The sequence below is a fragment of the Bombus impatiens genome, unplaced genomic scaffold, assembly GCF_000188095.3.
Source record: "Bombus impatiens unplaced genomic scaffold, BIMP_2.2 scf_0235, whole genome shotgun sequence".
Taxonomy (NCBI): domain Eukaryota; kingdom Metazoa; phylum Arthropoda; class Insecta; order Hymenoptera; family Apidae; genus Bombus; species Bombus impatiens.
This window is the reverse complement of record NT_176654.1, coordinates 1,304,138-1,321,080: the sequence shown is the minus strand read 5'-3', so window position 1 is coordinate 1,321,080 and position 16,943 is coordinate 1,304,138. Positions and strand designations below refer to the sequence as shown.

Genomic DNA, 16,943 nt, shown 5'->3' with positions numbered 1-16,943 from the left:
TGCGCGTATGGGTGCGGGCCCCAACCAGCTACTCGCCGCTCTATGGGACCCCACGGACCCCCTCCATCGTTTGTCAGGGGGCCTGACGTGCCCCTCCGATATACGCTACCTGCATATATGTAGTACCTGCATGTATCTGTATGTAACGTCGTGTTACCATACCATACATCACGCGTACGTATGAGTGTAAGATGAACCGGAGAACATGGACATGTTGGTATGGGTGAAACGAGTGGACCTGTATGCCGAAATCTGTGTGCAACGAGACAGCTCGAAAGTCTATGTAAAGGTTAGTCGTTCAAATCGTAGCTCGTAGATAACTATAGGATGCTAGATTTCCTATAGGTCGTGCGCTGATTTACCTATACTCACGTAGACTGGAATCTACGTTAATCGAGTAGTCGTTGGTAGAAGAAGGATGGAAAAGTTTTGTTATGAATTATCTCGACGCTGCGACCGCGTATACGGATCTATGTATAGAGTATAAGATGTCTGCTAATCGAATTTAGCGTTTTGAATTACTCGAAGATCGCTTGAAATCAACGCTCTCTAAATGTTAAATACAGTCGACGAAATCCCTGTAAGTGACCGGGGAAGGGTCGTTGATCTAATAAATATCGTTATAACAACGATTAATTGTGGACGATCGATTTCCGGATATGTCTGTTGCGTGTAAGAAATATTCGTTTGTTCGAAGCGAGGAGAAAAACAGTGAGAAAAACAGTGTCGCTGTTACGTTTAAGGGAAATTAAAAGAACGAAGGATACGTAAATGGAAAGTTAAGCGGGGAAAAGGGACAGATCCTGGGTTCTGTTCGTGCATTTATGTAGGATTTGTAGCGTGCACGCTGAATGCACATCCGTATACAAGTGTGCGCGCGGCTCGATAAGTTAGTAGGTCGCATGGACGAGAGACGTAGGTGTGCGTGAGCAGCGCAAACCAACGCGCTATCGTATCCATGGAGAACTGTGACTCGAAACGAGACTCGACGAGGTATGTACCTTGATCTTGACTGGATGCAAGCACCGTTTCGCTGTCGTCGCACATTCGATATCGAATTGCCCCTATTTGCTTTCGCATTGTTCGCATTGCTGCCGCATATTTAAACCGACTTTATACTAGTACTAGTAGACTGTAAGATGTTAGGGGAAAAGTTGAACAAGTTTTAGGTGTTTGCAAATTTTCCGTGAAACATGTTCGTGCGATATTTCCTCCCGTATATCGCATATCGTATATATTTGGCTGTATGTATATGGAAAGAAACGTAGATTTGTACATTTTGATTAAAGAAGCTGTTAATGTAACGCGGCTCGTTAGTTCGGCATGCAGTAACGTAAAATACAGTTATACGATATAAATGGATACGGCGTAAATGAAAATTTAATTTATCTTTCCTTTGTACGTATTCCTATATTGTTACTCGATATTTAGACATTTCGATGCACGTGTTTTCTATCGTATTCGTAGCGATCGTATATTCTGCGATATACGTTGTATTTATTCGTTGCTCTTACTAACTATAAATCCACTTTGCAACATTATGGTACGGTTGAAGGTTTCTTACATTATAAACTTCTCTTCGACCGTCGTTCTACATTTCAAATTGGAAAGAACGATTTATTCGTGCCGATCGATACAACGAAATAAGCGACAAATTATGATATAATAGTATTAAATAGTAGTAGTAAATATAAATGTATTTCGAATCGTAAACGATTTTTGAATATCGGCTAGGTGGTTATAAGCACATTTGCTGCCATCTGACGGGGACGTTCCGCATCGGACGTTGTTGCAAGGGAATGCTGAAAGATGTCCGGCGATCATATATGCGGTAAATTCGCATGAATCTCTGTGCGATGAAATCCTCGTCTTACGTCTGGCTTTTTGCATTCGTACAGATGCTATCGCGAAAGTGAAAATTTAAATGAACGATCTGTGTCTTTACTATCGGCAAGTAAAGTAGTATCGGCCTACGCATGGTTGGAAGGATGTTTTATTATTATTCTTGCAACGAATTCGTATAGAAATACAGGATAGGTGGCATAAATATGCGTGCGTTGTCCTTATCGATTCAACTAATCGTAATTTGGTAAAATAGCAGCAGCCTATATTCCGTATTGCTAGAATTCGATAGAAATTTTATACAAAGATATTTTCGTAAAATAGTATCTCGTAGAAATGATATTTTCATAGAGTAAGAAATTTCATAAAAGATGAAAAAAAGTTAAGAAATAGTAATAAACAATTTCTGTGTAACGTTTCGAAGAATTGACCCTGCGGAGGAATTTGCGATACCTATGGAGACGCCTGCGTCTCTGTCCTATTGATCGACCCGAATCCACAGGAGCTGTGTATACCGTGAAGCGCCGTGATTCGCGTTTTCTGCCGGTTTTGCACGCGATCTGTAATTATCGGGCGACTCGTAGCGGTCACGACACTTGGCCGAATGCGAGTCTCTGCGAGTTTAAGAGCAGGTTGCCGCGGTTATCCGGCTGATGAAACGAAGAAAAGTACAAGAGCTTTAGACTTTCGAGAATCGTTGTCCATTTTATTGGTCTTCGAATCTTTCTTGTACAGCAATGGTGACAATATATTTGGGATTCTTTCGCATCGTTGGTAGCATGGTACACGAGCGGTTTAGCTTCCATCTGAGATACACGCGTAACTATCAAAGTGTTCGGTCCAAATTATTCTTAACGGTTTATCGATAACAGAGTAGAGTTCTTTTGTTAAAAGTACGAAGAAACGTACGTACTGTATCGGATATACGTGTGGCAGGTGCTGTTTAAGAACCGTGTATTATAAATTTAAACGTGACAGTTCGAATGCTCGAATTATTATTGCGCTATGCGACTAGCACCGAATACGATTTGAATCTCATTTTCGGCAAGCACGAAGCTCGTGGATTTAAATTTAGCGTTACGCAGTTTATCGCAACAAAGTTCGTCAACTTTATTATTTTAATCGTTCGAATCGAAAAGTTACGAAGTAACTTTTAGTTAAGAAATTTCTTCTATTTTTAAAATGAGTGTAAAGTACAATTTACAATTATTAACGTTTCTTAAGTGTATTTATAAAACGGATTTTTTTGTTTGTTTTCAAAGTATTTGTTTTGTGCGAATCTTTGTTGTCTTGCGACGATCGATTCTATCAATTCTATATTTGCCGAAAGCTTGGCTCTTTTAACCAATTATACGTTTTAACCCATTATACGTTTCGAAAAATATTGCTTCCAAGTACACGCCCGTAAATCGATATAAATATCGTAATAAATCGTAAATAATTGTACCATGCTCCGCAAGAGTAGCCCGCTTAACGTTCAATTTGTCCATACTATAGCGGTGCAACTAACGATCCTGCGCGTCAAGCCCAACTTGATAATCACGGATCGCCAGTGCACCCAACTCGACGGTCGATTCCGATTAAACTTACTTCTCATTACACGGATTTCTTGAAAAAATCGTTTAATCGTCGACAATTCGATAGAGCAACGTACGTATATCCTCGCAAGTTCTAACGTTACATATTCTCACGATACTCGAAGCCGCATTTCGTTTCTGTTAAATCAATAACACGGGCACAACGGTTTACCAAAGACCTTTATCGATCGAGACAAAACCAACTCCTCGATTATTATCTCTCGGTAAAGTTTTCTATCTAAGTTTAAAAATTGTCTAACGAATGCGGCAACGTTACGAGTTTGTAATACGCGATGTACAGATTGGCCTGTCGTTGATCGATAGGTGGACGATCGCGTCAGAGTAAACCTATATTTAAGAATTTTCGGGCTTTCGTCTTTCGTTCGTGTGTTTCTTATTTTTTATTTGGACCAGCTCTTAAACGATAACGCCTTGTTGGGCGAGCAATTGTTTCCTTTGATGAAGGCTCGGCGACTCTCCTTCCATCTCTGCCGGCTTAACACCGTCCAACGACTTTGACGTCTTTAAATTATTCAAAGCTTTCAAACAGTTGTTCGTAGTCATTTCTAAGGACTTGGAGCTTTTCAGCGACGCGTTCGCCAGTTTCTTTATAGTCTCTGAAATAGGACACTTGATGAAATCGGCTCTCTCCCTTTCCTTCTCTTTGATCCTCTGATTATTCTCCACGGTCAGCATAGAATCTTTCGATTCCACTTGCTCTTCCATTTCCGCTTCTTCTTTCGTGTCTTTCGCGTCTTTCGCGTTTTTCGTTTCTTTGGAATCGTCGTTTTTCGTTTTTGCACTTTCCTCCGCGTTCGATCCTCTCAGGACGTCAGGACCGGGTGACCCGGTCTGATTTTGACCCGATTCCACGCGACCGTTGTTATTATTCGTCTCTTCGTCCTCTTTGCGGTCGTCTTGGCCCAATAAAGACTTTGGCGGTGCCTCGACGTAGCCGCTTTCGTCGCTGTCCACTTCCTCGTCCAAGGAGTCCAAAGTCAAGAAAGGGGAGTCGTCGTTTTGCAGCAAGTCGTGACTCATTCTGCCAGGGTACTTTTCCATCACTCGTCTCTCTCTATCCTGCGGGTCGTCCAACCTGCACAATATCTCGCCTCTTGGTCTATAATCCACCACGTCGTCAAAGTCCTCGACGTACTCGAAATCGAACACATGCGACGCAGGATCCTCTATCTCTTCCTCCTCCTCCTCCATCGATTCGTCCTCTTCGTTCCGATGTGGAAACCTTTCACGACCGGTGTGCACCGTGTTTCGACGGTGAAAACGCGGACTTCCGGCACAGGTCATGAAGTTTGGCGAACCTTCGGAATTTCTTCGGGGACCTGCACCTCTTACGACCGCGTCATCCGAGAACATCACTCTTCTGTCTATTCGCTGTTCCGTTGTCTCACCTGTAATGTATGCGCGTTACGTTACGATAGTTTACGAACGAGCAAACGTGGCTATAGTAATTCGTATCTCCGACGATCTCGAGTAATCTGGTTCCGATTATTTAGCCGAATTATTCCGCTTCCAGTTGCTCGAGTTCAAGTAACTCGACCGTATTTCTATTTCTATTCGCTATATCTCTGTTACATTAATTTTAACGGGTTTGAAAAACGTGAAAAAAGAACAAGAAATTATCGGTCTAGGGACTAGGCAAGTGGATCGTCGGAAGAAGATACCTTGGTACGTTGAAAATTGTTAGAAAAATTAGTCACAGCTCGGTCATTATGCTAATACGTTATATTAGCGATTGTTAGATAAGATAAACTTTATATTAATAAGATAGTCGATGTATGTAATCGGGGATAATCTGAACCAAGTTTAACCGACCTATATAGTTTATCTTTTTCTACTCAAATTTGTCTCTCAGTATCTCGGTATCAGTTTTTAAAGTTCAAAGTTCTTTAACGATCTTCCTTAATTTTGAAACAATTAATTTCACGATAATTCGCTTTTATACCTATATATTTTTAAATTCATCGTATTATCTTTTAGCTAGGTTCATCGCCCGATTCATTATACATATATACGTATACGTACATATATATTTGAGAGAAAAGGCAAAATTGAAAAAATTAAGAGATTTAACTTGATTTTGATATACCTGTAGCATGGTGATCTTCCGGACCTGGAGCTCTTTCTTCGCTGGTCGCGGTGCTGGCTGTTTCACACCCGCTCGAAATACTTCCGTTCTCGTCGGAAGATTCGCGATTCAGAGCATCGAGTAATCGAGCGAGCCTCCAACTATCTTGATCTTGCCAACTGTGCGCCACGTTCTCTAGTGTCCTCAACTCTTCGAGGATCCTCTGCTGCTCTATTTCCTCAGCGACGATATCTTCCTCGATCGCTGATAATTTCGGCGCGCTTTTCGATCTCTCAAGGGGAGGTCGGTAATTCTGGCCTCCGATACTGAGAAGTAGCTTTCGTCGTGGTAAGGAAGGGTTCTCATACAGAGCGTTTGCTAGCGATAATCTGAAAAAAAAGAAAACGATGTTCACAGTTTTAGAGATTTAGTCCCCTCACTTGGCGTTATCACCCTTTTCTATAACAGCGTGAAAAAATCTAAATTATTATAAAAATAATATCTAAATATCTAAATTACTCGCAAATACAAAATTACATTCTAAAAAAAAAAAAAAAAAAAAAAAAAAAAAGACATTAATTTCAGTTGGTCAATACGTGGTTATTGATAGGTATTACGTTCCTCTCGTAACACGTAGAAATAGTTGTTATAAAATTCGTGCATCGTTATCTTACACGAATACAAAATCACGGTCGATCGTTCGATTTTTTGATAATTTCAAATAATTGTTACGTTTGGTCTGAAACGAGTCGGTGTCTCAATGCTTATATATGGAACCGTTTTCGCCAAAAGCTAAAGCACAGCTTTAGTTTACGTGTTTTCTTCGAGGCGGTTACTTGTATCGGCGGTCAGTGACAGTAGAGTCCAAGTACACGTATCTATCGAATTTTGAGTATTTGGCTTGCCCAAAGAGAAATTACGCTCTGCCACAAAATCATTTATACTTGGAAATCGATACAATTATCATTAGCGCATTTTCAATAAAATTACTCGAGAAACGAAGAAACTTTTAATTTCTTCGACAGCAACGGCAGATAACAGCGCATCGTTCCCGTTTCCAGCTTAGCTTCCCGATATCCGGCTCAAAGTTCTGTCATTCGGGACAAGCATCTGTAATTTGCAACAATCGATCGGGATTTTGATCGTGCGAAAACATAAATCTCCGATATTATTTAAAGGAAAACGACTATCGTCGTGATCGTTTCTTTTTCGAAACATTCGGTTAGATACGCGTTGTCGAACGATCGAATTTGACCCGAATCGTGACTCGATTGCTGCGATCGTGTTCTACGAACGCGACCCAAATTGTCTCTTCAGCGAGAGGTTACGGTCTTACGGTAGCTCTTGTCGACTGGCAAATGCCTGGCAATGCTGGCACACACACACACACACGCAGTGCATCTGATTTCCCCGCCGTCGAATTCCTGCGGGAATCCACTGGCCTCGATTTTCTTACGGGCTACGTCTAATATATGCCGAGTATATGCTATGTACACTGAACACTTTATTTATTTATTTTCATTTATTATCCATTACTTTATTTTATATACCATTTATTTATTATCCAGAGACTTACGATCAGTAAGGAGAACAAGAAAAGAGAACGTTGTACGTAGCGTATAAGACGTTGTGCGTAGCTGCTAATCGGAATTAAAAAGATACGATTAATAAATAAACAAACGGGTATACGTTACCGTTTCTCGGCTCGATAAAAGTAGTAATAGAGGGTTTTACTTGTGCTGGGTCCAACGATGATTTCAAACGTGAAATAAGAGACCAAGAGCAACGTATGCGTAAAACTTCTTTCCCTTATCGAATTGGGTACGTCTTTTTCCGCGAGACGGAGAGTCGACGTTGAGGCAACGTTAATAGCAGAGAAAACGGGAAAGTAAAAAAAGAAAACTTACCCTACAAGTTCGTTTGTGACGAGGAAAGGACTATTCCTTACTCCTATGAGTAGGAATAAGCGTAGATGAGGAATAACGAGGACCGATCGGAGGACCGATAAATTCGAATTTGCTCGTTTCGACTACGGCGACATCGATCGATGCCGATTACGATACCGCGAATCTGTTCGCGTCCTTCTTCGCGTAATTCTTTTCAACGATCACGCCGTTCTCTTTCGTACTTACGCATAACACGCGATCGATTTGCTTACCTAGCATTTTGTCTGGAGACCTTGTCCCGTCGGAATTCTAGGAGTGCTTGCTGTAACCTGGCGTTCAAGGTCGAGGCCAGCCTCCTGGCGGTGGACTCCTTGCTACAGAGGGCAGCGTGGCACCTGAGCTCTGGCCTCAACCTACGTCCTTCGTGCCGGTAGACCCAGACGAAGAGGCGCGGATGAGAAGCAGGTGCCGTGCAATAGGTCACCCTATGCGCCCAGTACTCCGTCAAACCGTGATCCTTGGTCGTGGCGGTCAAACCGCCGTTCGTGACCGTCAACCTCATCGACACGTCCGGCCTGCTGCTGGTAACGTAATTGCGCCATAACGTCGACACTGGTTTCTCTACACAGCCCTCCCCTGCGATTTCAATCAGAATTTCTTGTCAAATTATGGCGAAATTACCATATAATTATGGTTAAATTATGTTGCGTTTTATGTATTATGTATTATGTTTTATGTATGCGCGAGTAGGGATCAGAATTTTCTTATTCGACAGTGGCGGCATGATGCATCTAACGTTCTAGGCACGTTTTAGCACTTTACCGATCGCTAACGTTTCAACGGCATACGCACGCCCGACCGGCAGCTCAGGCGCAGATTCTCCCTTTAGACTCTCTGTTTCGGTTTAAACGCTCCGATACCGTTCTTTTTGTTCATCGCGAACGCTACCGTTTTTCAAATTGGTATAAAACAGCGAGATCTTACAAAGCGACGCACCTGAGCAAAGTACCTTGGTGCTAAATAACGAACTAATGCTCGAATAACGAGAAGGATTGTCGGCGACAAACAAACCGATTAATCGGCTATCGCTCGGTAAAGTGTTAATCAAGCTCGAGTGAAATTATCGTAGCGGACGAAAGAACCGTGTTGCTGGTAGATATTTCTTCGCTGCTTTCGTCAAATAGAACAGGAATATTATTTCGTAAAATTACGGTATTTAGTAATCAGACCGCTTATATCTAAACTTTGTTTCAAGTATTTCTGAGCGAGGTCGGTTAAAAACGACGAGTATTTGATGGTCACCTTTATGACGATCTATAAGAAGAAAAATATCGAATTTCACGTCTCGACGTAGATGTTGATACTGTCCTTGCTTTTAGGCTCGCAACGCACGAAATTATATCGATTTTGCCATCGATCTTTGAAATTTTCTCTCTTAAATCTTCTCGACGAATGCTTCTGTCTTTGCAGATACACACCGTATCGTTGAATATTTTTGGATAAAAACCTAGCACGTTTCAAAATGTAAAGTCGTACGACACATGTTGGAAAGAAGTAACCTGTTATTCGTGGATCGTTGCCTCGTTCCATCTTCTCGCTCCTCTAAAATAACGATACTATTGGTTTCGTTAAAGCATCGTCGTATTATGTATACCATTGGCATTGCAACTAGTTTCGAACCAAGATGTCTCTATAGGTTGCAGAAGGTTGTTACGTTGTTACGATCAAACAACGTAACAATCGCCTTACTGTTACCGCGTGCCATTATTATTCAATGTTTGTATCGCGGTATTATTAAGAGTGGCATCGGCGAGTAACAGTAATCGAGACAAAAGCTGCGCGTACACGAGTTTCACCGCTCGTTTCCGCGTACAATTACACGTAGTACAATTACACGGTACATAATATCTATTACTTGCATTAGAGAGATCGAAACAAAGTGGTTCTGTCGAGGGTTAAAGCCAAGACGCGGTCTATATTCGCACGAATCCGAACGTAAAACTATTCTTTGCTTGTTCTGCATCGGGTCGCGATACGTCTCTCTGTTATGGCTTATGGAAAACGACAGCGATTTCTCAAAGGAGATCCCGAGAGCAGCGTAAAGCTATCTACGTCGGAGTAATCGTAAGAAATTGAAAAGAAAAGGCGGACAGTTATAAGATGAAAACAACGGCGAAATAAGGAAATAAGAAGCGAATAGATTTCTCAGAGCCTGGAAAACGCTGAAAACTTGGAAACGCCGCAATGTCCGTGCGACTTGACGGTTCGGGACTTGAAAGTTCGGGACGATCTGTTTGAAGGAGCATCGGGAGGATGTTTGAAGAAGTGCCTGCAAGAAGCGTAAGAAAGGACGGCGAGCGGTCGTTACCACCGAATGCCTTGGCGCGTGTACGCCTCGACTAGACAGACATTCCAGCTTCTAGACGCGTACGGAATACACGGCGAGGGAACTAAATCGAGGAACAGGCATATCCTGACCTTCGATACAGTTCGATCGGCCGTTCTTCGTTCGTTGCTCGGATCGCGTTACCAATTTAGAGATACAGGAAACGCCAGTAGTAGTACAGTTACTTACAGTAAAGAAAGCGATGGAAGGGAGCGCGTGAGTCGCGAAGAAACGAACAGGACAACGACAGGGTGCGACGACGGACGAGCAATAGCGGGTAAACGTCGCCACGAAGTAACCCGCTCTCTTCTAACAGAGCAGAGATGGCTAATTGAAGCCATCGGGTCATCGCACGAGTAACTAAACCTGATCCGCATTCTCTATAATAATTTGCTACGCCGTTTCCTTTTGTTGGCTCGTCGTATACGAAATTCCATTCGATTCGTACGAGTTTTATTTATTCCAATGAAATTTCTGATAACGCTCGATCGAATTAATTATCGCCGATCAAATCCTATCGCTTATGTTCCAATCGAACGAAATTCAATTAAAACGCGAATTCCTGTTGTACGTGCTGGAAAGGAGACTGTAGCGCGTCGAAGTAAGAAGAAGAGTTCGTATTTATACTTCTCTCGTCGGACCTCCTGCCTACGTTTAAATTTTCAAACTCTTAGATCGTTTGTTATTTAAGACAGTTTCCAGTCGATTTGTAATTGTTTTCGGACCCGACTCGATTTTCTATCTCTTTCGCGAGACTTGGAATTCCTCGTTAGTGGCTAATAACGGGCAGAACTCGAGAGAATTGATATCTAGATCGAACGAATAAAATCTATTTTTACGATATTTTATCGATTACGCTTATGATAAAGAAAAATATCCGAGACAATGGCACGATAAAGATAAATATGCGAGCCACGTGTCAAACCCATTAGTCGCTAATTCGTTATTTCCTTGGATTGTAATCGCGACAGAAACGTATTATCGAGAAACAGTTGCCACGTATTTGAAACTAGGGAACAACAACGGCGAAAGAATGGAAAATGGAAAACCTAACCCGAACCTCGATGCACGATAACGCGTAGAATGTCTCGAAAACGACTATAGAAGTCTAAAGCAACGGAATTAGTTAATCGATATAAAAGGTATATAGAATCGGATGGAAATTATTTTCACGATGTACGATGTTTCGAAGAAGGTACGTTTCACCGATGTTCTATCTCGGAATTCTTCTTCGAGTTTTGCAAACTTGTATAGCTTGGATCAGTGAACTCGTTTGGGACCGGCTAGGCTGACGCGGTCTAATTAAAAAAAGATACGTAGGTCCGTTTAAAAAAAAAGTAGCATTTGCCTTAAGAATTTTGGTGGTATGTCCGCTTACGAAAGATTTATAAATAATGCTGCGTTTCAGCAATACTTTCATGCAATGATTAAAACGCGATAGCCTATATTATCGCGTGTAACTACGTTCATCCGTATTTGCTAATTCGATTAATTGCATCTACCTACGTATATTGATTAAATTGCCAATTAAATTGCTCGTTACGTACATTATTTCGTGTTGTTATAATTAGATTCTTCGATGCTGCACGACTAAATTTATATAGAATAGCTATAATAGAAATTATCACGCAGCTCTATCTTCGTTCGACGATAGTAAAGCGATTACGTTTTAACATAGGTTGAATCAAACGATGGAACGTCAGTCGATAGAATGCTATCGCAGGGTATTATAAATCGTAACAGGCGTGTGAATTTTATCCATTTAAATAAAATATGTATGATTCTGGGATGGAAAAAAATGGCAAACAAAGTAAAATAATTAAAGCGATACTACCAAGTGATCAACGAGGAAATAATTTTAATCGTGTTGACATGAATTTTGATCGCTAAATATTATTAGCACCTATATAAAAGCCGACTTTCACCTTACGTAAAGCACTGCGCTTTCTATTTAATAAAATTATACATTTTATTTTTACTTTGCGCGAGGAAAAAAAAAGATTAATTGGAAATGAAAAGGGAAGGAAGGAACGAACTGAAAAGGGAAAACAATCGGAGAATAACGTTTCTAACGAGAACGAAATACATCGATGTTCTACCGGATTAGAATTGCAATCATTTGCCATTTATCAAATATATTTTGATCGAGCAAGCATGCGACATTTGAGTAAATTCATCGACCGATTGCAAGAGCAAATGTTGCGTCGACGCGGCGTTTCATCTATGGCATTCTTTTCGATAAATTTACATCGACGAATCGTATTTCTATTTTCTATTTTCGCTGGTTTCTCGGTGTTAAATCCACGCGAGTCTTTCGTCCAGATGCATATCGAGATAAAGATTTAACGCTGTCCTTTCCCCGATTAGATCTTCGCTGTTCGGATCGACTTGGCCATGTTGCGCGTCTTGCGGTGAAAGTAGCGTGAACCGACTTTCAGTGGGCCAAGAAGTGGGAAACTCGGATTAACACGAACGTGAACGAGTAATAACAGTACGAATAACCGTATTTTCTTTCATCCATACGCTGCGATTTTCTAAATTTTGAAGAAACGAAAGTGCCCGCTTTATCCGTTCGTAGCGCTCGCACCATTCGTTCCGCCGTATGATTTTTAATAGGTTCATTTATTTCGTAACGTATAAGGTGATCCTCATAAATATTCATGTAGTAAAATAGAAGTATGTGTTATACAGAAGGAATCGTAGCAACTAGATATTCTCAAGACATAAAATATAAAGAAACGGATGATAAATCTCGTTTTAGAAAACCTAGTCTCCGATCGGATTGGACGTTTCGCGCGCGCATTTCAAGATCGATGAGTTTTGACTAACTTAATGATCGTAACCGGGACCGATCGAGATCGCGAATAAAGAGGAAGCAATCGGATCGGAAAAACAGTGCAGCTGTCGAGGAGTCGCTGAAACGAAGATAATTACATGTTACGAGTAGTATCTTTAAAGTGCGAGCATACAGCTTACCTTACAATTTCATTTTATGTGGATTTCGTAGATAGATAAGTTATATCTTTTTAATACGCGTTATTTCGTTTCTATCTAGATGAAACTATACCGCTATTATATTTGAAATAATTAGAATCGAGCTGTTTAAGGTCGATTCGCCTTTGTATAACTTATAGTTTTATGGTTATTGAAATTTTTCATTAGAAAATTACTCGGTTAGAATTACTCGGTTAGAACGAGTCGGTCTTCGAATGAGGATGAAATTTATGCAAATTCAGAAACCTGTTGCTTTTGAAAGGAAAAATCAGCAACGTTGAGTTTAATCTCTCTTATGCTTCTTTGTATGCGCACTTTGTACGTAGCCTTGTACGAGAAGCAAACGAAATCAAAGATAGACGTTAAACCGTGAGATGGTCAGAAAATAATCAAGGCTTTTAACAATCGATATCTCGTTTGGAACTTTGTAACGTAAATTATTCGTATGTTCGGTCATCGAATTCGTTCATTCGTCACGTTTTACGCGCTTCATTCGCCAGGTATTTTTATCATCGACGTTTTTCTCTATGCAAATACGAAGGACAAACTATCCTGTCGTTAATATAAAACCACTCTGTGCCGATTAAAAATACTTTTCTTTTTCCGAAAAAGAAGACTAAAAAGAGTTTTGTTTTTCCGAGTAGCGGAGAATAATCAATTACGAGTTCTACTGTTATACGAGAAAGTGGACGAGAAAATGTTTCCACGATATCTTTATCTGTTGCACGATAATTTTTATGATCGCAACATTGTAGCTGTATCGATGCTTTTGTCACCAACGAAACGATCATCTTCTTCGTTTCACGACTCTTTGAATGTTGTACAGTCGCATAGAATATATAGCGTTGCGGACAAAGTGGTTCCAATGTAAATAACAGACGAGTTAATTATTTCGAAAAGAATGCGATAAATATTTCATGATTCGTAATTACGCGCAAAGTTTAGTTTCTCGTTGCTTTCGTTACATCAAGCGGCTAACCGTATAACGTTAAATTCTTGATTTACGTCAATACATATTCTCGCACTATGAAATTCAAATTTTTCTCAGGCGCAACGGGCAACCGAATCCAATTAACTTGCGTGTTTCATCCGACATTCCGCGCATATTCCGTCCGTTTCGAAAACTGCGCACTTGAAACAAATACGAATCTTAGGTTTCGTAATTAAATTCAACGCGGTTTCTACCGCATCGTTTACAGTTTTACTGTTTACGGTTTACGGTTTACGATATTCCTCCGATTTAATTGTTTAATGGCCCAAATTGGTACCAAATTCGAAAAAAACAAGAGAACTGTAAAATTAACCGGTGATTTTTAAAAGTTTCCTCGTTTCTTTGCCATTTACGGCAAGCGCCGATAAACAAATATCCCGATATTTTCTGTACGCGTTGTTTACAACGATTCCAGCCATGTGCGGCGTTTAAACTCTAAATTTTACCCGAGAAAACAACATTTCGTATGCATCGATCCAAGAGAAATGGCGAGCGATTACGAAACATCTTGTCGTTCGGGTAAATCGAATCCCGGTTGAATACAATCGATAAAAGTGAACCGTGCGAGCAAACGATCGTAAAAATCCGAGCCATTAGTCTATTCTCTGTTCTCACGAACGGATTAGCACCAGGTTTTCTTACACGTTCTCATTTATGCTGGTTTCTTACGCCTCTGTCATTGGCCACTTTGTCTTCTTCACACCGACCATAGCATTCGTCATTGTCATTTTTATGCTCCGGTGGAAATTTTCGTTTGCTCGAGTATCGCGATATTATACATACTATGCATGTATGCGAGTACAAAGTCTTGGAACCTGCTAATTATCTTTATCGCGTTCCGCTTATCGTCTAACTGTGTTACGTCAATAGCCATCCCAGGATATAGCCTGGCGTCCACCCGAATACATTCGGTGGGCGCGTTTCTTTAAAACCGGCCGAATTTATTATTACTTGTTAATTTAAAACTGCCCATTTGCGCAAATATCGTCTCTTTTCGAACGAATAAAAGCGTTTACGGCGCCGCGTAATCGCCAGTGATCATAGGATAGATCGAGTCTTTCCGTTGAGAGGATTCGCGCGAGAATTTGTTTGCGCGTCCAGAGTTTGCGCGAAAAGCGTCGAGACGTTGTACGTGCGTTTATTACGAACTCGATATCCGATTAAAATCAACGATCGTTCGTACGACGTATCTGGAAAAGAAATTTCAGGCTTTCTGCCAGTTCGAGACAACGATCAACGCGCGTGTATAAATTTCTAAGATTGATCATCGGTGCAAGGTTTGCTTTAGTTTCATGTTAATTAGAATAATAAAAAAATGATAAGTATGTATGTAAGTAAAGACGAAGTCACGAATATCACTAAACTCCTGTCAAAGTACAATCGCGAGACTACAGATTGCTCCATCGTTCTTCGTTTGTTGTCACGTACAAGCTTTGTATTCGCTGCATTCTTCAGATTCCGTACGATCGCGTATAATAGCGTACGTGTTTATTACAGCCTGTACGATTCGTAGGAAATTTTGCAACGAGCTTGTTTAAAATTTCCAGCGATACCTGCCGTTACCCGTTTGCTCTACGACACCCGTTCCAGTTTCACCCGTTTCGTTCGCAAACACGATGTCGTCGCAAGAATGAAAAGTATATATGTAAGAACGTTGGCTGCAGGCGTAAATTCGTGGCACGAGCGAAATCAGGTAGATTTTACGGCTTAAAAGAGGACGAAAATCAAGAATATGGGAAATATAGGAAATATATAGGAGTGGAACGCTATATCATCTTATAGATCTTATAGATGGAACGTCCGTCTTAAAAATTATCATTGACCTATACACCTATATAGTTTTTTGAACTCGATAGCGCGATTCTTCTCCGATCAATTATTATAAAATTATAACGTTATCTCCGGAGAAAGGTTACGGTAATCTGCGGATTTTTACGTATTTGATACGCGCAATACACAAATATATACATGCACGTAGGATGACTTTTAATACGTAAAACGATTTCTCGCCTATTCTTTCAAAATTTCGTTCTTTCAACTACTTTGAACGAGACACGCCTATCGCGATAGTATTGGCGAAATTTCAAACAGATCCGAAGATGTACATGCAAGTTACAGGGTATTTATTTGAAGTTTGCAAAGATCGGCAAAGTATTATTTGAACGGTCGATTATTGACTACAGGGCTACTTGTACAGGGCGTCCCGCATTGGCAGTGGATTCTGCGTATGAAAAGAGTAAAAAACGTTCGTACAGACAGATGCCCTGTTTGACGTAGTTGACCCGGTTGTTTTCTTCCTTGACAAACTGTATCTGCATACCTCCGCAAGAGGTGTTCAAAACGACCTCTTTACGTCCGAACTGTCTCACTCTGTCCGTTTATCGGGCTACCGTCTTCGCTTTTCGCCGATCTCGGTCGATTCTCTCGCAAAGCATCTCGGTGCTGTCATTTTATTTCAACGCGAAGCTTGCTGGACAACTTGAGAACGAGATCCAGCTTTTCATCGTTTTCGTTAGTTTCGTTTCGCAGTCTCCACCGCTGAAGCGGCTCCCCGATACATATATACGATGATAGAATAAAGCTACGGGGCAGCCGACACAGAGCGAGAGCACCGATCGTCATCAGTGTACTACTGATTTTCCATCGAGCGTACGTTTGCAACTTCTTTTCGAGATTACTTCAAATTCTACCTTCTAATTCTAAATTCGCGATAGTCGTGTCACTCGTTACATTGCTAACGAAATTTCACGCAATTTCGTACGATGCGTATGATAGGTGGCCAAAAAATGGATAAAAAATGGATAAAAAAATTCCGTGGTAAGCGTTGGAATACCTTCGTCGACTACTATACACCGTAGGTATAGCGATTTTCTGGCGAACGTGTATCGTACGATTCTCGACACGTCGAGAGAAAGCAGCAGCAGCGTCGTTGACAATGATCGTCACGATCGAACGAGCCAACGACGCGAGGTATCGCGCTGTTGGTATCGAATCGCAAGCGGAAAAACGGACGATCTGGAACGACGCGGAACAGGAAGCGTCGCTACGGGAGAGCCAGTCGGTTGCAGAACGAGTGGTATAGCAAAAGTATATACGACCGCTAGGCCGTAACACTCTGTTCGGTATTATCCAATTAAAGGTAATGCTAGCAACCCGTTAATTTTTCTTCCGTTAGACGGTC

The 16,943-nt window shown here is 41.1% G+C and overlaps 1 protein-coding gene across 5 annotated transcripts in view; it reads right to left on the bottom strand.

The window, feature by feature from the left end:
• Positions 1-3,095: 3,095 nt before the first annotated feature.
• LOC100743587 overlaps positions 3,096-16,943 on the bottom strand; it is a 64,501-nt gene continuing 50,653 nt past the window's right edge. For all 5 annotated transcript variants that reach the window (XM_012384116.3, XM_012384115.3, XM_033320094.1 and 2 more), the window contains 3 exons: positions 7,664-8,027; positions 5,527-5,894; positions 3,096-4,828 (listed from right to left, as the gene is read on the bottom strand). In XM_012384116.3, the coding sequence (XP_012239539.1) occupies positions 3,837-4,828; positions 5,527-5,894; positions 7,664-8,027 (1,724 nt within the window). In that variant the 3' untranslated portion in view covers positions 3,096-3,836. The remainder of the gene's footprint in view (positions 4,829-5,526; positions 5,895-7,663; positions 8,028-16,943) is intronic.